General features: G+C 43.3%; 1 protein-coding gene across 1 annotated transcript; it reads left to right on the plus strand.

The window, feature by feature from the left end:
• Positions 1 to 139: 139 nt before the first annotated feature.
• Positions 140 to 26581, plus strand: LOC139059297 (carnosine N-methyltransferase). The gene is made up of 8 exons (XM_070537498.1): positions 140 to 299; positions 1152 to 1365; positions 2970 to 3118; positions 7763 to 7903; positions 17249 to 17427; positions 21514 to 21734; positions 22673 to 22850; positions 25865 to 26581. Exons 1-7 carry the CDS (start codon positions 202 to 204, stop codon positions 22832 to 22834), a joined length of 1164 nt encoding a protein of 387 aa, XP_070393599.1. The 5' UTR covers positions 140 to 201; the 3' UTR covers positions 22835 to 22850; positions 25865 to 26581.
• The last annotated feature ends 981 nt before the right edge of the window (positions 26582 to 27562 follow it).

A 27562-nucleotide genomic window follows, 5' to 3' on the forward strand; every position in this document is an offset into this window, starting at 1 on the left:
CAATTCAATTTTAAACAAATTAAAGTTTTTTTTCCTGCAATGTACTACAAAGCATGCACTTTGTGTCAGCGTTTTTTTCTTATTGATTTAAGAGTTAACGGGTTAACGCTTTAGAAAAGATAGATCTCTCATTTTATTGGTTTTTTTTGTCGTAAGTATGTTTTTCAGCTGGCCACAGTGACAACACAGAGTCGACCAAGGATGGCCGATGACAGCAGTGGTGGTAATGCGAGTATTGTGGACGATCCAGAAGAAAGAAAGCACTTTCAAAGAATTGTGAACGCTTTTAGATCGTATAGGTAATGCTTAAGAAGAGCTTCTTTACCTCTATTTGTAGGGCGTCTGCGGAGATGTCTTATGAAATAAAGAGACATGACACTCGTGCCACATTCTGATTGGATTGTAAAATCGAGCGTTCCTTATTAAAGTTTATTAGATAATGACAACAAATTGGTGGCTTAAACGGGCGCTCAGTCGTCTTCGACATCCCTGTATACTGCATGGCTCAACAATTTCTTTTTTGTAGATAACTTAGTGTACTAGAGGCCGGAATCTCCACCACCGCGAAATCTGCAGCATTTTTCTGTTGACTGTCGGTCCAAGCATAGACGCTGCATTTTGTAGTCTTTACGGGTTCGGGAGCCGTCAGTTTAGCCGGTTTCGCACTATGTTTGTCGCGCTTGAAAAATAGAGTATTTTAGCTTATAACTTCAGGCTGTCCAAAAAAGCATTTTCAGATTGCGCAGGGTGTGTTGCATTATTTGATAGAACTTTTAAGTCAATGCGACAGTTAAGAACTGTTTCGCCTGTTTGTTGAAACGCACTGAACTTGAACTTTGGTGGCGTAAAGGCTACAGAACACGCCCAATCCCATTCACTTAAACACCTATTCAGGCTTCTGCAAGCGAGTATGGTCTACTGCAAATGCTCTAAACTGAAATGAAATTCGCCCTGAGAATTCAGTGACTTCTAGGGACCATTCTTGCACGTTGTTGGTAAAGTGCTGTATGATAATTGTCATTTCCTCGGTTTTGTTTATTCACCATAAATCGAAACACACAAGCTGAAGTATTTACTATATTTACCCACTTAAATGAGTGCCCAGTTCCACTTGATGTGCAAACCGAATAGTTGTTAAAATTTGTTTGCAGGAGTTACTCGCTTCGACGGTTGTGTAAAGTGGTCAAATATGTGTCAAGTCTCCCGCCCTCCCACCAGCTCATGCTCAAGAGCTACCGGCAGCACCTGGACAGAGTCCGGATGGCCATTGACCACAATCACGAGGTTCTCAAGCTGGTGGTTGAAAACATAGCCCACATGTTTGAGAATGCAGACCACTCTGACGATGTGAAACCGACAAACCAGGTTGGTTGAGTGGCACTTGATTTTCTTATCACAAATCCATCAAAGGAAACAGTGCTGAGGACATGGACAAGAAAGGTAGAAGACAGGACGAGTGCTGTCCTTTCTTGTCGTTAATGTTTGAGCAAAGCAACACACTGCATGAGACTGTCCAGGGGATGAAGCACATGACACCCGACACTGACATTCTTGGATGAACATCTTGCCTAAAGAAACCAACCCAAAATTTACACCTTTCCCAACTATTAATGTCACAAGTTGTGCTTGCAATTTCAACAATGTGTAATTGTTAAAGGATGTGTAACGCTCCAGTAGCCTTTTCATATTGTGTCTGCATGTGATTATAAACCTTGTTTCTTGGTCAGAAAAATGCCAATAAGTGGTGACACAATAAAGGCAGACCACCACAGTTTACAGTCTTGCTTGAACATGAGCAGTGGGTCATATGAGAATGTTGTGGCTTATCATGTCAGCGCACGAATGTATTAATTCATTAACCAGACTTTCATCTCTTTGCCAGCAAAACAAATTTCTCTGACGGCATGTGATTCATCTCAAAGAATTATGTAATTTTAGTCTTTTTATCATATGTATTTTATTTGCTTGCATATTTGTGTTTCAATATTGAAGTGGGAAAAAGGCAAATTTTTGTCAACGAATATCTCAACAATGGATGGTGTTTCTAAAGCCGTGTGAATTGCTTATGCCTCCTTTGGCACTCTTGTCCGATACTACCACTGCTACATTAGTGTTAAAACTAGTAATTAAAAATTGAATGAACCAAAACCATTGTTCAATAACAAACGGACTGCAGAGGTTTTTCGACTGTCTAGGGCAGTGAAGGAAGCATCATAACATCGCTTAAATCCTAGCTTTAAAAGGTCTTTTCTATTAAACTAAATCACGTGATATATACATGGACTGTTACAAAATAAACTAGTTGTATGACAAAACTGAACGGCCACCAAATATGACCCCTTTGATTACCATTTTCCACTTGTTAACACGTCCCACCTGCCCTATGACCCATCTTTTGTTGTTCTTGAGCAATGCACACTTTTGTCATATGCCAGCCTCAAAGGGCTACCATAAGTGCGCTGCAAAAATAAATAAATAAATAAAAAGGAGTAATTAGCAGGGGATTGCTGTCCGCGCTGCTCCAGCTGAGAGGGACCAATTAATTGAGGGAGAATGGACAAAGTAAGCGTTGTGCTCTTGATAATTCCGTTCATATTAAATACTTTAAAAACATTTCCTTGGTAATATATATTTCTTCAAAGGCATTTCACTCATTTTGGCATGTTGCTGCTTTAAGGAAGGGTGTTTCAGGGCCTCCCTAAACTAGAATGGGAAGACCTTCACTATTTGTGACGTGCTGAAAGCTGTGCAGGTATTCCCAAATTTCTTGTCTAAGTGTAGGCTGCAGAGCTGAGCAATGTTGATACTCTATTGTTTCTTTCGTGTTTTTTTTTTCTTTCTTTGCGTACACATCCTGTGTACTTACTGTAAACTACAGTGCATGTAAATGGTACCAGGTACCAGTGTTACAGATAAATTTTAACTGATGTGTTTGACTTACTTTCATGTGCTTTTCCTGTGCTCTGCAGATTCAGGCCACGACATTAGACATGGACAAGGTTCAGGGCGTCCTGAAGCAGTTTGTTCGGGAATGGAGTTCTGAAGGTGCCGAGGAACGACGAGCCTGCTTTCAGCCCATTTTGGACACCATTTCTGAACATTACCCATTAGATGAAGTGTGAGTGTGATAAAACATTCTGTGATAAACACTCAATAGTCTGCGCAGGACCTATGTGCCTAATCTTTACATGGTTTGAGCTTGAGCACTGGTCACTCAAGAGAGTATGCATTGCATAAATCTGTAAATGTAAAACACATGAACTTTGCTACGACATGTGTTGTGTCGTGTCACACTTGACCTTTGGTGCTTTTTATGTAATTTTAGCACAGTTCCACATAAATCCTGGCCACGGCGGCCGCATTTCGGCGGGGGCAAAATGCAAGAACACCTATGTGCTTAGATTTAGGTGCACGTTAAAGAACCTCAAGTGGTCCAGATTATTCCGGACTCCCCCACTATGGCTTGTCTCATAATCAGATCATGGTTTTGGCATATAAAACCCAATAATTTTTTTTATGCAGCGTGCGCAGTGAAACTTCCGCAAACTTCTATTGTCTATTGCTGGAGTTGATCATTTGTGTCCATGTTGTAGCTTTCGCAAATATCTTCATAGACTGTTTCTACCCCGATTACGAATACACAAAAAAATTAATAGCTCAAATTTCACATATGTAGTCCTCCAGTGCACCATGAAACAGGGCAGGCCATTTACCAGTTGGCCCTTATAAAAAGCCTCTGCAAAAAATGTTCGTCTTTCACAATTTTAACATAGCATTAGAGCCGTCTAAACAGCACAATAAGAACAGCAGTGGTCCACTGCACACATATTGTGGGTGGGTGTAGTATTGGAGTGCTTCGTATTGCCAACACATGGCCAATGTAAAATCCTGTGGTGTCATCTGGTGTACAGGAATCGGTGCATTACCGCTGCAGCATCATTAGCATCTGTTGTCGCTTGGCACAGTCTGAAAACAGACTTGTCTCCAAGCCTTTACAGAGACATGAAAGCAAGCTCGCTTTTTCTGATAACAGCAGTGGACTTTTCTTTGTTTGTCTTTAGCAATTACTTGTTTGTTTATGAATGTTGTAAGTGCAGCGTTGCCCTGTCCATTCCTCTTACTAGTGCTCACGTCCGTACTTGCTGAACCCCTATATGCTCACCATACACCAACTGGCCCAGCAAACCACACTACTAAACTTATTTTTATGATTCATTGCTGTGACCTGTCGCTATGACTACCGTGTTGCTGTTGTAAACCTTATCTGTAGCTTGAAGCGATGTGGGGAAGGATTTTCTGTTGTGGGGGCACGTTATAACGTTCCTTTCTATTTCTAAACTGACAAAACCTTCTTTTTTTTCCCATATACTGCTGCCATATGATAGGCAAGAAATAGAGGAGGGAACTCGAACCTCTTTAGGCCATTATGATGGTGCTGCCAAACAGGGGTTGGTGATAACAGCTCTTCATTTTGGCTTGGCCTTTCATGCCTGGCAAAAACAGGCATGCAACAATATTTTCCCGGTTCAAACACAAAAGAGTTGTAGTGCATAACCGTGAATAAAAGCAGTTAGTCATAATTTTGGACAATTCCTTGCTGCTGCAGACGTTCATGACTAGAAAAGCAGTGTCAGGACAGCTGAAGCGCGGTGCTTGCTTGCTAGTGACCTAAATAAATAAATTGCAGCAGCACTTTTCTGTAATAAAAAAATGGGGGTGTTTATACTAGTTGGGGCTCCTGCTCTGTGTATTACAGTAGTTAATGCGACTTTCTAGTTCACTGTATTATGGATCACATTGTTTGCAAGCTGAACATGTACATTTATTTCCTTTAAAATTGCTTTTGAGCCCTATTACCTTCGACTCACCGATCGATGCCTTTCTGGGCCACTCTTACTGTGAAGCTATTGCTTAAAATATCAACATAGAACTTCGCTTTGCAAAATTAGCTTTGCGGTAACAGCTGTGTTACGTGAAAGGCATAAGCTTGCACTAGAATCCTTTATTGTTACTGCTTGTGCTGTGTTAGGGTTGAAGAGACATGTATACAATATCCATGCAGGTTCTTGTTATAAATGAATGCTCGCGCCTTTGGGCTAACTCTAATTGCTGTCGCTCTTGGACGACTCCGCTAACTTTTGCTGCGCGTTAACTAAGGTGGACGGCGTCGGCCGTGCATGCAGGAGCCTCGAAGGAAGGAACTTCACTCGTTGGGATACGTTTCGAGACTGGTTTATTTACAAAAGATAGATCGAAGAAAGGAGAAGGGAAGGAGAGAAGTTACACAAAGTGCACATTCACTTTTGGCCGCACCGAGGCCTTCGTCCTTGTCGGACGCACCCGCGCCTAGTACTGAGTAGGTGGTTCGCCGAAAAGCCGGTGGAACGGATCAGCTTGTCAGTAGATGCGCTGGCCGGTACGTCGTGCAGTAAGGCGCCCCTCGCCCGTTCGCTGGCTCCCTCTCTCTCTTGTGTCGTCGGTCCCCCAACCACAGGTGCAACAATGTATGGTGCTCGCTTGCGACTTTCAACACTTGTAACAACTAGCAAGTTTTTGTAAGGTTTCTGGTTATGGGTTTCCCGATTTTGTGATGTCCTGGGTTTGATGACAGATTAGTGCCGTCCCAGCAAACTACCCACATAGACATTGCATTAAAAAACTCAATTTCGTGCAAGTTGTCATATGACTATCTGTGTGAGGGAGAGTGCCCTTCGCATTCTGGGCTCGCTCCTTGTCTTTTATCTTCCCTCACTTTCGCTGCCCTCACATCATTCGTTTCCTCTTCCCCTTCTTTGCATTGCTCAAGTGACACCCATCTTTGTCCCTTCATTGCCATCTCCTTGCACTTTCTCTCACTCAACATTTTTGCAGCGGCTGCTCCCATCACCAGATTTGTCCTTGTACTAGACTGACAGTGTTTTTTTTCTTTTATTTAGCCAGCCAAGCTTGCCACATTTGAGCAGTGGCAAGAGTGCTGTCAGCCGTATACTTCGACTCATCTAGTGCGAAGTCTCATGAAAGTGAAACTATCTCCGAAAGTGATCACCCAGAAATACTGGCCCAACGCATATGAAAAGCGCGGAAGCATGGGCAAAGATTGAACCGATTAGCTACTAGAAGGCATGCAAATCTTATCGGATACACATGTTGAAGCAAGCAATTCTTGCAGAGCAATAGCCCATAGTGTAAATTGAAGCTTCTCACAGCTCTGTTGAGTGAAAGCATGTATTTATAGGCATAATTCTTCTGGGCCAAATTATATGGTGCCTGAATTGTCTGACGTTTTCACATAGTCCCTAGAAAGTACTGTATTTACTCACATAATGATTGCACTCGCGTAATGATTGCACCCCTGAATTTTGTTGTCAAAATTCGATTTTTTTCCTTTCCCATGTAATGATCGCACCCCGTACTTGCCACAACGATATGTCATGTGCCAAGCCTAGCTAATGATGATCGCACTTACCATCTGTCAGATGCTGTTGAATGCTACGCGAACGACTCTTCTAAGACATACCAAGGGGTCTGCACGCGCTGAACATTCCTAAGCAGATGTCCCATTTCATTCCTTTCATCACTTTCCGCACTTCCATGAAAAAAAAGCTACAACCAAACTTGCTTTGGCTTTATTATTTGTAGGCTTTATAACAGTTGTGGTTAACAACAACAAAAACAAAAAAGACGCTTTTCGATTCTTCTAGTCTACACTCGTGGGCACGCAACAAATCGTGAGCGGCAATGATAGTAGCCACGTTAACACTGATACGTTAGAAGTGTACCCTATCCATACGACGACACTTGTAACACAGCTAAGATATTCGCCCACCTATAGCCGAAGCGTGGCATATTAAGATAGTAGTGAAGACAAATGCCGCAGTTTCCGCAGCATGCCCACCATGGGTTTCTGTCACTGGCAGCTAAGCGCGCCCATCTCTGTTTCTGTGCCCTCAAAGTGGTGATGGCTACGTTATTGCCACATACTTGCCGATAGTAACAATATTATTCATTACTGATACGGAAGAAACTGTTTCAATGCACGTAATGTACTCGCGAGAAGAAAATAAAATTGCGTTCGGCTTGTTCCACCGGCCGCCATCCTTGTTTTGGCGTCCCGCACTGTTACAGTGCCAGCCGCCTATTTGTTGACCCGTTGTCATCCCGCAGCAAACACGGGATGAAAAATTTTTTTTTCTTTTCTCGGGAAATTTAACCCGTGTAATGATCGCACCCCTGATTTGTGTCCATCTTTTTTGACAAAGAAAGTGCAATCATTATGCGAGTAAATACAGTAGTATACTTAAGGTTCCCCTGTAGCTAGTTTTGTGGCTTGGCCTGCAAACACATCTAGAGCTGAAAGGACCAACAACGGCTACCACTGTAAAATGGTCAGTGGCATGTCAACATTAATGCTTTGTCACTGACGTGAGCCAAGGCTAAGCCAAAGCCAGATTCACCCCTTATCATTCTGCTAATGTGACAGAGAGCATGGAAACAATGGTGAATTCTGGTTAGCAGTATGGAGAGTGCTGCCATGTACTCATGCCAGCTGCATAAGCCACGCTGTATCCATAGTGCTAAACCCAAGAGGGATCACACATGTGAATCCATGCACTTTAGACCCAGAATATTGTGTGCTCAAGGCATTCATTGGCTAAAGCTGTCTCTTATCTTGTAACGGAGTGCTGGCACACATATCACACACATTATTTTGTGTCACTGAACGGTTCTCAATATGCCAACAGCAGGGCATCTGCCTTTTCAGAGATCCAGCTTCCATTCAGATACTTGTGCCAGGAGCAGGCCTCGGAAGACTTGCCTACGAGATTGCTCGGCAAGGTTACTGTTGCCAGGGCAATGAGTTCAGTCTTTTCATGCTGTTTGCTTCTAACTTCATCCTGAATCGGTGAGTACCGTCCCCTAGTGCTCTGTTTACATATTGAAACTTGTTTATCTTTGAGTGGAAGCTCGCTTTCAAACATTGCCTATGTACCTCTGGGAAATCCTTTGCTGCATCTCTTCAGTCTGTCTACGTACCATGTGCTTGCGATCAACAAAATGTTTGACAGACTGGCAGTATTGACTGATTATTAGGTTTCCATGCAGTTGTACTTGTGTTACTTGAAAAATGAATGCATAAATACTGATATTTTATATATATATAGCCTCCTGCATACTTTTGTACGTGTAACCAACTTTTAAAGTTGACTTAATTATAATAAGACATTTAATTACAAAGTAGGGGTGGCAGGTAATAATATGCACATTTTGCCTGCAACTGCAGCTTCACAGCAATTTGAATCTTGTTGCTGTGAAGCCACGTTTCATAGGAGAATTTGTGTTGTTCTGAAGCCAAACTTAGAGGCAATACCTACAAATAAATGCGCTCAACATTGCTGTGAAGCCGCACCATTCTTCAACAGAGAGGGGCAGTAAATATAGTGACTGTAGATATGTTAGAAAGGGTGAATAATGAACATTCAATGCAAGAATGTTTCCCAAACCTTGTATTGAGCCCATCTTTTGGCCTGGCTACTTTTATGAAAACGTGAATGTTGGTATATGCCAGTTATTTGCATGGGATAAATTATATGTATATATGATTTTATTGTGAGCATTGGAATTTGGGCATGTGGTTTACATGCTCGAGGTGGGTGTGCCCACAAAAGCACACCAGTGTGCAGCATCAGAGTTAAGGTGTTAAGTACTTAATGGCATTGTACTTCTCTGTCAAACCTCAAAAGTAGCCAGCTGCAGCTGTGTTCACTCACCCATAATTATGTGAATTTATTGTTATGGCTCTGTAATAAGGGACTGTTGACATGACTCTTTTGACTTGTCTGCACTAAATGAAGGTTGAAGCTCTTTAAACAGTAGCAGAAATTCTGGCATGTGCCAGAGTGGCCCTAAGTAATTTGCAATAATACTTGTTTCTGCTAACCAGTTTTGGTTCTAATGCCCAGGCAGTAAATGCATCAGGATGCCATCTCATGATACCTTCTCCATTCTGTGATTGCTGCAGAGGCAACACACGAGCAAAGCCAGAAAAGAAAGCCTCTCAGAACTGTTCTTTATTTTTTATGATCAACTCTATCACACCTAGCCTTCATCATCAGCCTGGTTACGCCCACTGCAGGGCAAAGGCCTCTCCCATACTTCCCCAACTACCCCGCTCATGTACTAATTGTGGCCGTGTTGTCCCGGCAAACTTCTTAATCTCATCCGCCCACCTAACTTTCTGCCGCTCCCTTCTACGCTTCCCTTCCCTTGGAATCCAGTCCGTAACCGTTAATGACCATCGGTTATCTTCCCTCCTCATTACATGTCTTGCCCGTGCCCATTCCTTTTTCTTGATTTCAACTAAGGTATCATTAACTCGCTTTTGTTCCCTCACCCAATCTGCTCTTTTCTTATCCCTTAATGTTACACCTATCATTCTTCTTTCCATAGTTCGTTGCGTCGTCCTCAATTTAAGTAGAACCCTTTTCGTAAGCCTCCAGGTTTCTGCCCCGTACGTGAGTACTGGTAAGACACAGCTGTTCTATGCTTTTCTCTTGAGGGATAATGGCAAACTGCTGTTCATGATCTGAGAATGCCTGCCAAATGCACCCCAGCCCATTCTTATTCTTCTGATTATTTCATTCTCATGATCCGGATCCGCAGTCACTACCTGTCCTAAGTAGATGTATTCCCTTACCACTTCCAGTGCCTCGCTACCTATCGTAAACTGCTGTTCTCTTCCGAGACTGTTAAACATTACTTTAGTTTTCTGCAGATCAATTTTTAGACCCACCCTTCGGCTTTGCCTCTCCAAGTCAGAGAGCGTGCATTGCAGTTGGTCCCCTGAGTTACTAAGCAAGGCAATATCATCAGCGAATCACAAGTTACCAAGGTATTCTCCATTAACTCTTATCCCCAATTATTCCCAATACAGGTCTCTGAATACCTCCTGTAAACACGCTGTGAATAGCATTGGAGAGATCTATCTCCCTGCCTGATGCCTTTCTTTATTTATTGGGATTTTGTTGCTTTCTTTATGGAGGACTACGGTGGCTGTGAAGCCGCTATAGATATCTTTCAGTATTTTTACATACGGCTCGTCTACACCCTGATTCCGCAATGCCTCCATGACTGCTGAGGTTTCGACTGAATCAAGTGCTTTTTCGTAATCAATGAAAGCTATATATAAGGGTTGGTTATATTTTTCACATTTCTCTATCACCTGATTGATAGTGTGAATATGGTCTATTGTTGAGTAGTCTTTACAGAATCCTGCCTGGTCCTTTGGTTGACGGAAGTCTAAGGTGTCCCTGATTCTATTTGCAAATACCTTAGTAAATACTTTGTAGGCAACGGACAGTAAGCTGATCGGTCTTGAATTTTTCAAGTCTTTGGCATCCCCTTTCTTATGGATTAGAATTATGTTAGCGTTTTTCCACCATTCCGGTACGCTTGAAGTCATGAAGCGTCGTGTATACAGGGTGGCCAGTTTTTCTAGAACAATCTGCCCTCCATCCTTCAACAAATCTGCTGTTACATGATCCTCCCCAGCTGCCTTCCTCCTTTACATAGCTCCCAAGGCTTTCATTACTTCTTGCGTTACTTGTGGAATTTCAAATTCCTCTGGACTATTCTTTCTTCCATTATCGTCGTGGTTGCCACTGGTACTGTATAAATCTCTATAGAACTCCTCAGCCACTTGAACGATTTCATCCATATTAGTAATGATATTGCCAGCTTTGTCTCTTAACGCATACATCTGATTCTTACCTATTCCTAGCTTCTTCTTCACTGCTTTTAGGCTTCCTCCGTTCTTGAGAGCATGTTCAATTCTATCCATATTATACTTCCTTATGTCAGCTGTCTTACGCTTGTTGATTAACTTGGAAAGTTCCGCCAGTTCTATTCTAGCTGTAGGGTTAGAGGCTTTTATACATTGGCGTTTCTTAATCAGATCTTTCATCTCCTGTGATAGCTGACTGGTATCCTGTCTAACGGAGTTGCCACCGACTTCCATTGCAGATTCTTTAATGATGCCCATTGTAGTGTTGGCCAGCAGAAGAATGAGACAGATGTCAACCCATATCACACCAGACGCAAGACCCTTTATTCATGCGAGCACCCATATATATACCCCGGCAACAGTGGTGCCATCTCTTTATGGATTTCATAGTTATGCAACTGAGGGCACCTAGTGTCGCCCTACGACACTACATCTACCCCTTCCTTAATACAGACATATTCACAAGCCAGTCAATGTTTATATCCAAGCACATAGTCCTGCAACCTTGCCGGTGGTCTTCTGTCTCTTGTGGACCGACGAAACGCTGGCGGCTCGCCAGCAGTTTCGATGACAACGGAAGCACTGTCACCATCTTCTGAAGCAAGGCTTGCACGTACTGGACCCTGTGGCTGTGATGGATCTGAAGATATCGACGGGGATAGCTCCAACTGCCCGGAGGTTCTGGCAGGTGTCTGTGGACTTGGCAGCGAAGAGGCTTGTGCTCCATGTAGCGGCGCAGTTTGGTAGTCGTCATCCCATCGTACCGCACGTTGTGGCCACGTTGGGACTGCAGTCAGCTGTGACGCATTCCAAGTTCGCCCGTCCTCCAGGCAGAAGGACCAACGCCCGATGCGCTTAAGGATCTTCATTGGAGGTCCAAAGCTGGGAGTACCTTTCGGACCAGGAGTTGGTTTCTTAATGCGCACATACTTCCCAACTTGGAACTGCGGTACTCGGGCTGCTCTTCGTCGGTCAGCGTACACTTTGTTCTTGCGCTGGTGCTCTTTCACCCTCTTCCGAAGTGAGGACATCTCCAGAGCGGGGTCCGTGAAGAAGCTAGAGGTGGGATGTCCGATGATGTCCAAGGATGTCCGGATGTGCCGGCCATGCAGAAGCACTGCAGGAGAAAAGCCAGTGGTACTGTGAGGAGTAACTCTGAAGATCCCCAAGTACTCTGTAACGGTGTTCTTCACTGGTCGCTGCTCTAGCAAGGCCAACTGAATATAAGATTTGAGCACACGGTTGAACCTTTCCACCTGTCCATTTGCCTGTGGGTGATACACAGCCGAGAAGCTGTGCTTGATGCCCCTGTCTTGAAGAAAGGACTCGAATTCTCGGGATGTAAATTGTGGTCCATGATCCGAGACCAGTTCGTCGGGGTAGCCTTCTCGTGCAAATATTGACAGGAGGAAGTCCATCACTTTAGTGGTAGACACATCCCTGCAGAAAGCAACTTCTGGCCATTTGGAAAAATAATCAACAACCGATATAACGAAACGGCAGTCGGCTGGTGCACGCTCAAATGGGCCCACAATATCAATAGCTATCTTGCTCCAAGGTTTATCTGGAAGGGCCACTGGCTGTAGTGGAGTGGAATAGCTCTTAGCACTTTTGTCTGCCGACTGACAGACCGTGCAGTTTCGGATGGCAGTCTCTACTTGTTTGTCCAGACCTGGCCACCAGTACTTTTCACGAAGACGTTGCTTGGTCTTCACAATTCCCGGGTGCGATTCATGGGCAAGCTGAATAAACGTAGCAGTGAGCTTGGCTGGAACCACAATACGCTCCGAGCGCATAAGCAGACCATCTGCTATCGACAATTCCTCCCGGACCTCATAGTAAGGAGTCAGTTCAGCAGTCAAATATTTCTTCGCTGGCCATGATGTCTGAACAAAATGAACAACCTCCTGGAGTTTGCAATCCTCGGCTGTAGCAAGTCGAAGGTCATTGACATGAACTGAAGATGTGACCAGAGACACAACTTCCTCTTCAATCTGAAGGCCATCTTCTGTGTCTGGAACAGGCAGCCGGGACAAAGCGTCTGCTACCTTGTTGTATTCTCCACGTCTGTACTGAACTGTGAAATTGTAACGAAGCAAACGAGCGGTCCACCTTGTGATGCGAAGTGGTCGCTGTCCTGTGCTTTGTGTCGAAAGTAGAGATACTAGAGCTTGATGGTCCGTTACCAACGTGAATGGTCGTCCCCAGAGATAAGTGTGCCATTTTTCGCATGCCCACAGACACGCCAGGGCCTCCCGCTCTCCTGCTGAGTACTTCCGCTCCGTTTCTGTCAGAGTTCGGGATGCGAATGCAACAGTCCGAGTGTGTGGGCCATGAGCCTGTTGTAGTACTGCTCCCAGGCCATAAGCAGACGCATCTGTGGCCACAATAACAGGGAGAGTCGGATCGAACATTTGCAGTATCTTGTGCGATGATAGCAGCTTCTTCACCCTGGCAAAGCTCTTTTCGGCAGCGTCATCCCATTCAAAATGTACATCCTTACGAAGCAACCTACGCATAGGTTCTACTTCTTCAGCCAGGTGGGGAATAAACTTAGCATAGTACTCAACCAAGCCCAAAAATGAACGCAGCATGCTTGTGTCTGTGGGGGTGGCAGCGTGAACAATGGCATCAACCTTGGCTTGAAGGGGAGCTATTCCTTCCGAGCTGACGCGATGCCCAAGAAATGGTAACTCCGATGCATTAAACACGCATTTATCATTGAGCTTAAGTCCAGCTTCAGCGATACGTTGAAGAACTTGCTCCAGATTTCTCAAATGCTCTTTTTCAGTCCTGCCAAAGATAATGATGTCGTCTAGGTAGCACAGTACCCCTTTGCAGCCTCGCAGGACCGTTGTCATGAGTTGTTGAAACGCAGCTGGGGCTGATGCCAGTCCGAAACACACCCTTTTGAAACGAAAAAGGCCATCGTGCGTAATGAAAGCAGTGAGGTCTCTGCTATCTGGGTGAAGCAGCACCTGGTAATAGGCAGAAGCTAAATCGAGCTTTGAAAAGTGGCGTGCTCCATTCAGAGAGTGTAGAAGCTCTTCCGTATGGGGCAAGGGAAAGCTGTCGACGACAATCGCTTTGTTAGGCTCTCTTAAGTCAACGCAGAGGCGGATACTGTCGTCCTTCTTGCGGACTACAACGATAGGAGAAACCCACTCGGAAGCGTTAACCCTTTCAATGACATCATCAGAAAGAAGACGCTCAAGCTGGTCGCTAACCGGCTTGCGCAGAGAAAGTGGCAAACGTCTGAGCTTTTGCACGACTGGAGAGGCTGACGACTTTATCTTGACCTTGTGCTGAATGCCCTTGGCAAGTCCAAGGCCTGGTGAGAACAAATGGCAAAATTTTGCCCATAGCAAAGCTGGCATGCCGAACTTTGGTGGACTTAGCGGGCTGTGCTGTTCCTGTGCCGTTTTGGCTGCTCCGTCCAGCATGGCACCTGAACCTTCTTCGGCAGCCGTGTGCAGGCAACGTAGCTGTGCACCCACAATATGTAGCTCTAGAGCTTGCACAGCGTCCAGACCAAGAAGAGAAGTCCCTCCGGGTGCGACATGAATTGCTATAACGGCTGTTTTTTCCTTGTACGAGATTCCAGCTTTAAATTGTCCCAGCACAGGAATCTTCCGGCGTTGGAAGTCCAACAAAGTAAGCTTAGAGCTGGTCAATTGTATGCTGTCTTCGAACACGCTTCGGAATTCTTGTTCCCGTATAATTGACACAGCGGATCCAGTGTCGACCAAGAACTTCACAACGCGCGGTTGCGATTTGGAGTTGATTGGCGTGAGTGCCACTTCAATGTAGACACCCGTGGGCTTATCTTCGTAAACAGTGAGAATGCTGATGGCGTCTGACGTGTCCTGTTCAGAAACTACTTCGCGGACGCGAGCCGGGCGTCGTCCTCGTGCGCTGCGGCTGCTACGGCAGACTCGCATGAAGTGGCCACGGCGGCCGCATGCGAAGCAGGTCTTACCGCGAGCGGGGCACACAGACGGCTCGCAACCTGCTGTGCCGCAATTACCGCAGACACCTGAATTTCCGCTGTACGGAACTATGGCGGTGGCCGCGTCTGAAGTTGGTGGGAGAGCATGACGAACGCGGGCTTGACTTGGGACGCGCGTGCCATTGTCGCTGAAACGCCGGTTATCTTGTCTGGCCATTTCAAAAGCATCACGTTGGCGTGGCTGTTGTATGATGCGCTGAATGGGGTTAGCAAAGGCTTCAGACTCGAGCTGAGCTCGCTCACGAAGTAGCGCAATTTCGACGGCACGATCGAAAGTCAGTGCGTCTCCTTCCAATAACAATCGTGAACGTAACTGCGGAGATGCAACGCCAGTGATGAACTGATCGCACATGTTTTCGTTTGCTTGCTCGCCGAAATTGCAAGAGGCAGCCAGTTCTCGAAGCGCGAGGGCGAAGTCAGAGATGCACTCACCGTGTAGCTGACGGCGTTCGCGGAAGTGGTTGCGTTCCAGCCGAACGTTGCGCGTGTCGGCGAAATGTCGAGCCAGCGTCTCGCGGGCCACGTCGTATGTGTCTGGGGAACTAGTCGCTGTGGCGTCTTGCTCGGAGAGCGCGGCTGAAGCAGCTTCGTTCGGCGCAGTTGGCGATGGGAGTGCATCGAAGATGCGTTGTCCTTCCGGCCCCAAGCAGTGTAGCAAAAGAGCTCGGCGGCGGGACGCAGGCAGGTCGGCAGCTCCAGACGCGAGAAGGAAGTTCTCGAAGAGGCGTATCCAGCGGGGCCATGGAATGGCTGGAGTGCCCGGGGTAGCGAGGAATAGCGGCGGCGGCGAAAGTGCAGCGGATCCCATCCTCGTCGCCAAATTGTAGTGTTGGCCAGCAGAAGAATGAGACAGATGTCAACCCATATCACACCAGACGCAAGACCCTTTATTCATGCGAGCACCCATATATATACCCCGGCAACAGTGGTGCCATCTCTTTATGGATTTCATAGTTATGCAACTGAGGGCACCTAGTGTCGCCCTACGACACTACACCCATAAGATTATCGTTCATATCTTCAACACTAAGGTCCTCTTCCTGTGTTGAAGCCGAATACCGGTTCTGTAGCTTGATCCGGAATTCCTCTATTTTCCCTCTTACCGCTAGCTCATTGATCAGCTTCTTATGTACCAGTTTCTTCCGTTCCCTCCTCAAGTCTAGGCTAATTCGAGTTCTTACCATCCAATGGTCACTGCAGCGCACCTTGCCGAGCACGTCCACATCTTGTTTGATGCCAGGGTTAGCGCAGAGTATAAAGTCTATTTCATTTCTCATCTCGTCATTTGGGCTCCTCCACGTCCACTTTCGGCTATCCCGCTTGCGGAAGAAGGTATTCATTATTCGCGTCTTATTCTGTTCTGCAAAGTCTACTAATAACTCTCCCCTGCTATTCCTAGTGCCTATGCCATATTCCCCCACTGCCTTGTCTCCAGCCTGCTTCTTACCTACCTTGGCATTGAAGTCGTCCATCAGTACAGTGTATTTTGTCTTGACCTTACCTATCGCCGATTCCACGTCTTCATAGAAGCTTTCGACTTCCTGGTCATCATGACTGGATGCAGGGGCGTTCACTTGTACGACCTTCAATTTGTACCTCTTATTACGGTTCACTACAAGACCTGCCACCCTCTTGTTAATGCTATAGAATTCCTGTACATTACCAGCTATATTCTTATTAATCAGGGATCTGGCTCCTAGTTCTCGCCTCTCCGCTAAGCCGCGGTAGCACAGGACGTGCCCGCTTTTTAGCACTGTATATGCGTCATTTGTCCTCCTAACTTCACTGAGCCCTATTATATCCCCTTTACTGCCCTCTAATTCCTCCAATAGCACTGCTAGACTCGCCTCACTAGATAACGTTCGAGCGTTAAACTTTGCCAGGTTCAGATTCCAATGGCGGCCTGTCCCTATCCTTGCCTTATCGCTACACGAATTCAGCAGAGTTTGCTCTGTGTTGTGATTTCACCATAACATCCACAACACAAAGACTGTACTTCAGGACCAACTTTAGCATCAAATTAAAGTACTATCGTATTAGCATTCCCCAACCTTCACGCTTGCCGAGTATCATTATTTTGCGCTCGAGAAGCATGTAGTTTAAGTAGAGCTCTTACGACTTTGCAATTATATGTCAGTACAGTCGAAACTCGTAAGGAAGTTTCATGCAAGAAAAAAATAACTCCGTTATATTTTATATTTGTTATAAGCACACACACACACACACACACACACACACACACACACACACACACACACACACACGCTGGTATAGATGAGAAACAGATTCACTTTCTTATATCGTGTTGATTATATCAAGGTTTGACTGTACCCTTTTAAGCACAAGGCTCTTCCTTTCTCAGATTAGCCTAGACTAGTATTAATGAAACCACAGTGCTTTTCCTTCTGCCCTCACCCATGCCTCTCTCTCTCTCTCCCTCTTCTCCTGCATGCTTCTAGGTGCAAGGGCACCAACTTGTACTGCGTCTACCCCTGGGTGCACCAATACTACAACCACATGGCCTCGAAAGACCAGATCAGGGCTGCTGAGTTCCCAGACGCCAATCCCAGCGACGTTCCTCCAGAATCACAGTTCTCCATGGCAGCTGGCAACTTCGTCGAAGTGTACAGCTCACAGTGTGCGTGCACGCTTTCTTCCAATGTGTTAGCCTCTGCATGGGCTGTATCATGTCTCCTTCTGTCGGTCTCCTTCTAGGCTGCAGTTGCTATGAAAAGAAGAAAATACGTAAGACGACTTTTGGTTAATCCAGGGAAAAACACAGGGAATGCAGGAGAGGGAAATTCAAGAAGATGAGCAAAACATGAACAAGGTGAAAGCAGGAGCCAACGTTTCGACGAGTGGACTTGTCTTCAAGGCAACCTATGCTTTCCTTGCCACAGTATGTATAGGTGGGGTTCTTCTAAAGGGGAGAGGGTTTAAGGCGGGAGGGTGCAGCAATGAGGGAAGGTGTGTTAGCGTGTCAAATTGAGAGTAAAGGAATGCTGTGCACAAGGCCAAGGCCAGAAAAAAAAAAGGAATAGGGAAGGAGAAAAGGGAAAAGTTTTTTTTTTTTTTCAGCCCCCCTGTCAGACGCCCTTGACACACCAGGGTTGACAGACCAGGGGGGGAGGGAAGCCTGGCCTTGGCCTTGTGCACAGCATTCCTTTACTCTCAATTCGACACGCTAACACACCTTCCCTTGTTGCTGCACCCTCCCACCTTACACCCTCTCCCCTATAGAAGAACCACACCTATATATACTGTGAAGAGGAAAGCATACGTCGCCTTGAAGAAGACAAGTCCACTTGTGAAACATTGACTCCTGCTTTCACCTTGTTCACGTTTTGCTCATCAACTTTTGGTTAAGTTTCTTAAACCACCAGCATGAAGTAACGAAACAGGAATTCAGCCGGCCCGCATGCCATAGAGCCTGTTAAAAGAATGCTCGTGATTTGCTGTGTTTATTCTCTGCGTTTCAATAAATATTAATTCATTGGCTACCAAATGTGGCACATGCCGCATAGGACTTCATACTGATTATTTTTGTCCTGTATGTGCGCTATGCAAACTCCTGTCATTGTGCTCATTTTATAATACTGTACAGTAATTAGGGCTATAAAAATGCAATTAAATATGTTTTATTTACAATACAAAGCAGTAATTTTCAGTTCAGAAACCCAGCTTCCAGTCAAAGATTCATTTTTGTGTGCAAAAGCTTTAAACACTCGAGCATGTAGGGAACAGCACATGACATTTGACATTCTCGCCTGTTGTCGCATTTTGTTTGTTTGTTTGTTTGTTTGTTTGTTTGTTTTTTGCTTTTTGCCCTGCATTTCGCACTGCCATGATAAAATATACTCACTGTGCTGCTTTGAGGCGCACAGGTTTTGGAATGTGTACACAAACATTCTACAAATTCCAAATAAGAAGTTTAAAAAAAATATGATTACCCTGAAGTGAGCACCTAAGGCCATCTTTTGACTACAGTTCCAAACTTGTCCAGCATATATATTGGCTATCGCGCCATCTGCAGAAATCTTTTTAAACCAACAATACCATCTACCTGTTGAATCGCCAGCTTTGGCAGTTTGGCCGCCATTCTTATGCCCGGTGGTTAACAGGCTTTGGAAGCCAATGTATTAATAGCCTGAAAAACCTGCCTTGTGCATGGCGCGTCAGAACTAGGAAGACAAACAATGCATTCTGTAGCACATTTTTGGGACATATGTCTTTAACCTAGTGCTAACCTAAGGAATTTTGATAGAGGGCAGGACTTCATTACCAGCTGGCTTCAATTCTGCAAATGCAATACATAGCCATCATCACTTAGTAATTTACTAGGGTACCTGTTAATTATGTGATCGATGGTAAGATTCAAGTAATCTGCCTGAAGAGACAAAATATGCTACCTTCTACAGGTGATACTTAAAAAAACATTCTTGAACTAGAAAAAGAACAGGAAGAAAAAAAGAAACATGAAGTCGTACATTTAGTGTAAAAACTTAACAAGGTGGGATATCTTGGAACACTGAATATTTTTGCAGCCTGGAATTGAGGTCTGCAACCTGGAGCAGCACGTGCTGCTAACACAGTGCTGTACTATTGCAAGTAAAAATCAAAAAACGATAGTACAGCTTTTTCGTGAAGCCTGCACTCCGTAAACTTTGGATGCCAATTGCACACAAACTCATAAACACCCAATGGCACTGCACTGTCATCTTACAGTTTAACAGCTTCTGAAAAAGAATGTCACACCTACATGTACATTCAAGGCTTGTTATAACCAAGTCACATACATTGGTTACAAGTAGCGATTTGATTTCCTGGCACCTAATTTTTTGTTTAATTTGGCAGGCAAATGTCTGCGTATAGGAACTGAGGTTAGGTCTACTGCAACAATGTGTGAGTCAGCGAGCAAAAGACCTGAGAACCATTCAGACCAATGACAGGAGCAGAATCTCTCTCTTTTTTTCATTCAGCTTCCCTTTTTTCTAACCTCGCAGCTCGCGGCACGAGACACGCGCGCCGAAGCATGCCCTATATAAAAGGTGGCCAAGGAAGATGATGATGGCTTCTAGATGCACCTAATTTTCTCGGGAAACTCCGCACATATCAGCACCTATTTCTTTACAGTACCGCCTTTTTGGCATTTCGAAAAAATGCTCACATATATTTAAATTCTGAAGGAAACAACAATACGAGAAAGATTTATTGTCATCAAGGCAGCAAAGCAAATTAATTGCCTGCAGTAATTAATTTATTTTTGTTTGTTTGTTTGTGTCCACACATTGGCATGCAGTGATGACGGCTCCTATCTGGAAGACATCATTTTTTGCCCCTTTGTCCTTCACATTTTCCACACCATAAGCTGACGTGCGGGAGGAGTGGGGTGGAATAGATGCCCACTAAGTTCCCTTATCCGTTCCCCTTTATCATGAAGCGATTGGTGAAGTCCCCGGTATTAGGGTGAGGTTCAGGCGAGGCTGGCTAAAACAAAGCCTGCTTGTTCAGATAACCCACTCTGACCCCCCACACGCACAGGAGCTTCTGTGTCAGGTGATCACGAGTAAAGGGTCTTAAGCATGAGTGTCCAAACCACTTGGGATGGTCTGCTCACATTGTGCGGACCCAGTGTGATGAGCCACAATGAATTCCCAAATTCGGCACTTTTCGGTTTAAGGTGAATCCTTCAAATTGGAATGTGCATTTATTGGTAAAACTCCAATCTCTAGTTATAAGCATATGTTTGTTTAATGCTGATTTCAACTAGAAACTTTTTAGTTTGTACTTTGTTATGTCCAGCAATTTTTTTGGATCCATGTTTGTTATGTTGAGGTTTGACTGTAATGAATTATCGATATAGCATACTTACGTTAATTCGATTCCAATTAATTCGATCCCGACCAAAGCTCCCGGCCAGCACCGATGCATTTTTGTGGGCCCAAACTTTCTATATTTTGTTTCTAAAATTGGCCTTTGCCGGATAATTCGAACATGACCAATCAGCATTCATGCGTCTGGCCCCTATAGCGCCTTTCTTTTCCAACGAAATTGAGCTAATAGCTGCCTACGAAGTGCAGTCGAATACAAAACAAGAACTGCATTTGGGATGTTTGTTTTACCGCATAACACGGCTGTATTGCGGCGAAGCTGACTAACATTATGAGGCGAAGCTGACTTTCGGCCACCATTGTGCAACAGATATTCGACCTTTGCCTATTTTTCCTGCTAGAGGCTCGAGTCCGCGTGATATTTTTACTTTGTCTAGGAACTTGTGTCATTCCTACGTTAGCTTCCTGCTTTGGATGTATAAAAAATGGCCGTACCTTTGATTTGGGGCGTGTTGGAATTGCACTAGTGGCAAAGGAATCAGCAATGTGTTTTGGCTTCTCTTTATGTATCTTGTTTAATTCGACCCGTCGGATAAGTCGATAAATCTCGTTTGTGCAGTCATGGTCGAATTAACGGAAGTCAACTATATACGCCAGTAAATCTAGCATCTTTGTCCCTGATATAAGCATGTGACAATTATGTGCTTATAACAAATATTGAATATAATCAAGGTATTTTCGCGTTGGATGCAACTTGGTTCTACTGTGATTCGACTGCATATCCGTGTTCATTATTTCAAGGTTTTACTCTATTGTCCTTGTCAAGGCCTTTTGTCTTTGAAAAACACGCATCTCTTGCCATCAGTGAGGCTGTATTTTACCTTTTGTTGCAGTGGAAACGTGGGACTGTGTGGCAACATGCTTCTTCTTGGACACAGCACCAAATGTAGTGCTGTACATAGAAACCATAGCGCACATCTTACGGCCTGGAGGCCTGTGGATCAACTTAGGTCCCCTCCTATACCACTATGCTGACTTGCCAAACGAGGACTCGATCGAGCCCAGCTACGAAGATGTTCGGAACATCATTCTTGCCATGGGCTTTGTTTTTCTGGTCAGTCACTGTTGTTGCTGTGAGGTTGTAATGCGACATGTGCTGTAACCTCTGCACCATTATGCACAAGGCGCTTGTGGACCAGAAATTATGTAAAAAAAAAGTTTACAGGAAACTTTAGCTTGGGGGGTCTGCCCCCGTTTTTGTGTTCAGATACATGTGGAAAAGTAGATGCTCTCATTAGACTACTTCTGTACCAGTCTGAATGAAATTTATTGAATTTAGAAGAGGAAGCTAAATTCTAAAAACTGCTTAAAACAGTATTGTGATTTAGTGCTTTAAATTTTGGTGTTACAAGAAATTACCCGAAATCAGTACATAAGAAATTTAAGCACAAAGTTTTCAACCCTGTAACCTTGCACCAAAAAATAGATATTAAGATTTTCTAAACATTATCACTTCCTCAAGTTAGACAAGTATTATGTAATATTCTACAGCTAACATTAAATTCTTGCATTGTGTAGGCGTGTATTGCATACTAACTCCTGTGCACAAATTATTGGTATAGTTTGGAGCTGTGCATATCAATATTGTCTGCTTTCTACGTTTGAATAGTTACAGTTTACAGATTTGTGATAACCTCTTTTCTAATATACAGACTTCTAAACCAGGTGCTCCCTTTCTCTATTTCTGCTTTCAATGTTTTTCGAATTTCAGCAATTTTAAAGGGTAGATTGATAACAAGTATGGCCATATAACAAATAGATGCATTCAGCAGTTCATAGATTCTACCCTTTTCGTTTAAAATGCGCCAAAGCATCTCAGAATTGGTTCAGTGGGTGCAAGACAAAATTATTTCTTCATTCCCTCTCATTGAGATGGGAGGCTCAAAGGTAAAGTTCTTAATAAGCAATGCTGGCAACCACTCACGGTATGTGATGTGTAGCTATTCCCAATTTGTGTATATATCCTAGCCTTTCTTTTTTCTTTTCTTTCAGAAAGAAGAGACGGGTCTTCCAACACCATACACCCAAAACCCACGTTCCATGATGCGATACGAGTACCGTAGTGTGTTCTTTGTTTGTCAGAAACCACTGCAGGCATCAAACGCCGTGGAAGAGGCAATTGACGATGAAGTTGTTCACAGCGGTGACTCCTGATTCAGCGACTGTTGTTGTATGTAGAAAAAAAAATTCATGGTACATGTAGAAATAGCACCTGGCTGAAATGCAACGACTAGATTTTTTTTATTATAATTTTTTAAATTTTTTACTAATGTGTTCTCGTATGATTTTGCACAGATATAGGTAGAGTTGAGACTTGAATGAGCATTGATGTTTGTTGTGAGTCCCAGTTTGAGTCGGGCATTTACCAGTGAATGAAAGGCATCATCATTAATGTTGAAGAACTGTACGGCCTCTTTAATGACATCCAACTTTAGGTGCTGCTATACAGAAATTCACTTAGCTGGCCAATTGATTTTGCTACATTCAGACATGAGTGGTGGACTTACACACAGAAAGAGCAGTTCATTTATTCAAAGTGCAGCAGTGCAATGCAAGGTTCTGAAAAAATTGTGAAACAGTGCTTTCTTTTTGACCATCTCAGATCTTTCACATATTTTAAATGTCAGAACCGGAGCAAGTAGTGTGTGTGTTCAGTTAAGTAAGAAGTCTACGAACCATTGTAAATAAAATATTGTGTAGTAACAGCGGAAGAAACGATTATTAGGACCCTGCGACACCTTTTATTAAAGCCTGGGGAGTGTGTCTTGTGCTAAAGGGAACCTTCTCGCAATAGTTTTCCTACAAAATGAATGTTCCTTGTATGAGAGGAGTTATCAGCTGTAAACTTTCTCCCATCTGAAAAAAAAAAGAAGCTTTATCCAATAATCCCATATGGATTTATGAAGATTCCATATGGAAACCTGTATGCTCCCATATATCATATGAGGCATGTTCCATCTGATCCCCATATCCAGAATATGAACATATGGGATGTGGTATGTATTGTATGTTCATATGAGATTATTGGATAAGAGGTATATAGATTATTTTGATAGGGTTCCCCTGCCATTCTGTAACAGCCTTAGCCTCTATTCCTTATTTGCAACTTTGCTTAAAGCTGTGCCACTGTGCTAATGCGGTATGATGTTCACTGTGCCCTGTTCCTTACAATGCTGGCCTTCGGTATGGCATAGCCTCCAAGCTCAGTACATCAGTCTGCCCAATCTCTGAGGTGTAGTGCTATCATTCTCCTAAACCAGATGGTGCCACCGCCTTATCGTCAGCGAGATTTAGACTGCGTGGTCTTGATGTCTCAAGAAATCCTGCCAATGTCTATTGTGTTGAAGTTGAACCTCGATATAATTAACATAGATAAAGCAAATGATCGGATATCATAAATTAAATCTAAAATGCTTGTCACCTAAATCAGCATGTAACGAATGTATGCTTATAACAAATATTGGATATAATGAAGACGTTTTCGTAGAGGTTACTACTTCGTTGTAATTAGGTTTGACTGTATAAAAGACTTGACTTTCATGAATGGCCCATAATTTATTTTCAAAAATTGTCCCATAATGAATTTTGTAAGATCAATTTTACCACTAGCAGACATCTTTAGCAGTGTGACCTCGGAAAATTTTACATCTATTAAGTATTTTGAAAAATAAAATGCAATATAACACCTCAAAAAAACTAAGGTTGCAGGAATGGAACTGTTTACAATATATGATGCTGTATGGCTTTTTTTTTCTTTTTTTACAATGTTATCTATTTTTGTTGAAATAGATTTATTAATGGTCTCCTGTATTAGATGTCATAATTCTGTCACATCAGCTGGATTAGCTAGAGAGGTGGGCATTGCTTTCATGTGAGCTTTCAAAGTGATGGTAGGTAATTAATCTAATGCTAATTCAGCTAATTAAACGGTTGTATTAGATGAAGTTGTCTTAGAGCACTTTAGAGCACTTGTCCTAATTGCAGAATTGAAGCCGAGCAGTAATGAAGTAATGTTCATTAAGCAGAAACCCCTTGCGTAGCCCCATTTTCAAGAAACAAGTTCTCAATACATGTGGCCAAATGCTTGACGTTCGATTCAACCCATATCAGCACTTAATTTTTCATACTGCCGATAAGTGTTGACTTGTGACATCAGTGCAGTTCGCCAAGGATATTGAGTACTTATTTCTCGGAACTGGTGCTACGCACAGAGTTTCTACTGACTGACCATTATTTCAGTACTGCTCAACTTCATTTCTGTAAATGAGACTTGCGCTCTAGCGCTTTGACTGCTGGGTATTTCTTCTGACTGCTCCTCAGCCCAGTCTGGGTTTTCTTTGCGTATTGGTTCAGTAAACATTTCACACTAAATTGAGGCAAATTTTACATCTTCGCTATTAATTCAGATTTCATCAAAAATTTATAAATTTTCTCATCTGCCAAATGTCAGGTGGATCTGACAAACTAGTTTGCCATGGCTGCTGTGCAAAGTGTGTGAGAGATCCACAAGATATTTGCTCTACCTACTGTCAGAAGGTTATCTTACAAGTTTTGTGTGTTTACCTGCCCTCTCCATAGATGGCCCAACTGATATGCACTAGTTTATTTTGCACAACTTGCTGCTGTAGAGACAGTGAGTGCACTTAATACAGAAAACGAGTACACTTGAGTAATCTCAAGAGGGGCAGTCAAAGGGTTAATGCTTTGTTAAAATGGTGAGTTACAAGCTTAATTTTGTTAGTTAGCTAACATCACTCTGCAATCTGTCTTGCAAATAGTGCCTGCCTGTTCAAGAATAATCCAGCTGATGTGACAGAATTGCTGTATCTAACATGAGGTATTTATTAAGTTGGTTTTCATTCAAATTCATATTTGGGAATACTATGCGATTTTCTCCTGCTAATAGCTGCCATAAGCAAGTTGTGATGTACTATAATCTGTGAGCAAGCTGTCCCTTGTGTGTCTTGCACCGCATCTATGAATTGTGAACTAGCCAACCTTTTCTCAAGAAAGAACTGCGTAGCATTTTACGGGTGCATTTACCTCTTGTAATGTTAGGCATGTTGAGGTATCCAAGAAAATATTTTGAGATAATGTTTGTGTAACCTTTGCTTCATCTTCAAATGTGACATGAGCTTGTTCTCATGGATCTTATTTGAACTGATTGTGCTTTGCAATTTGCAGGTGAAATGTTTCGGGCAGTGATTCACAACTGGGCAGAGTGCATTCAGGATAAAAAAAACGACATTCTGTAATTGGAACTGTTAGCGTGTGCCGATAGCTCCAGGTCACGCCAGCCTCTACAAGGATACGCACCTTCAGGGTCACAAAGCGTGTTGTTTAGGGTATTGCTCTGTGGTATTTATCTTTCTATTGTGTAGGGTAATGATGTTATCAAATCAGCCAACGCAGTCGTCATTGTTTGTCATTAAGTTCTACCAGACTTTAGGTTTTTTGTAATGCTGCTTATTTTTATTACTCGTCTGGACAGTAACACAATCTCAGCACAAATTTTCTATTCATTGAATGCATTGAACGCGAATGTAAGCTCATTTTTGTTTGTGTAGTCATTCTGTGTGATTTCAGTTTATAAGCTTCCAAAATGTTAATTCATAATCGTTGATGCATATTTATCAGTAAAGTTTTTTCTTCTGGTAAAGGTTAATCAGCTAGTGGAACTGAGAACCACAGATGAAACAGATGAAGTTGCTTAACTTCATTGTTTAATTTTCTACACTTTGAGATTACTTTATTGAAAGCTGTTGTTAATGTCTCCTCTAAGGGCAGCTGCTTCTTAGATGAATGTGGATGACTTAATGCCTGAGTGTTGGCTCCTATGTGTGGCAAGGAGGATTGCTTCATGTTGTTGATGGAGAAATAAATTCTACCAATGAAATCAAATGTGATGATGTGAGTGTGATCTCTGTCAGCATCTTGGCTACATTTTGTAGAGTGATAATTGGAATGTTCAAAGTATTTTCTATTCTCTGTGTCATTGTAAACATGATGAGTAGAAAAAGGATACATGTAACTTTTTTTTGAGATTATTCTGAAAGCAGGTGGGTGTGCTGTTGTACTTCTGCCAATGAAACAAGGTATCGCTGTTTGATTTTATGGCAAAGGCGTGTGTAGTATGATCATGAATACCTTAAGAACATCTTCAGACATTTCAAGCTGTAATACCCAACGTACTGTGTATATGCTATGCTGAGTTCAATACCTCAAAAGTTTGATTTAGGCACAGGGAAACTTTACATATAGCCAGAGTTGTACATGTTACAGAAAAAAAAATGTAACTGATTACAATTACAGCTACTTCATTCAAAATTGTAATTAGCTGCAGTGGCCAATTACTGGCCCTGTGAAAGTAATTGAGACTACAAAAAAAAGTAATTGATTACTTATATGTTACTTGCAACTTTTATTAACATTGCACAAATACAGTAAATAGAATGAACTGTCCTGGCGGTATCCCTGTGTCCACTGCAGTCCTTCATGCATTGTTTATCTTCACTAATAATTGCTTTCTAAAATTTTTATTGGTCGCCTGCCATAGTTTTCTCAGACACTGGAAACTCGCTCGCTATGTCTCTTGGGGGAAAGAGTAGTGATGAAGCATACGGACACATTGTGCTCAAGATTGCCATTACTGAATGCCACAATCCTCGTGTCTGGGTCCTCTATGAAGGGCAGCACTCCATTGTAGCTGGGGCTAGGGGAAGGCGTTCCTGATAGGGCTAATTAAAAGCATAAAAATCACCCATATGTAATTCCCTGGCCACAACATCTGAAATGGCCGTCACTAGTGAGCTATGGAAGTGCCATTTCAATTTGTTGGCCGAGATCTGGTGCGCCTTCTACCAGCACCCCTTCACTTGTTAG

The sequence above is a fragment of the Dermacentor albipictus genome, chromosome 4, assembly GCF_038994185.2.
Source record: "Dermacentor albipictus isolate Rhodes 1998 colony chromosome 4, USDA_Dalb.pri_finalv2, whole genome shotgun sequence".
Classification (NCBI taxonomy): Eukaryota; Metazoa; Arthropoda; class Arachnida; order Ixodida; family Ixodidae; genus Dermacentor; species Dermacentor albipictus.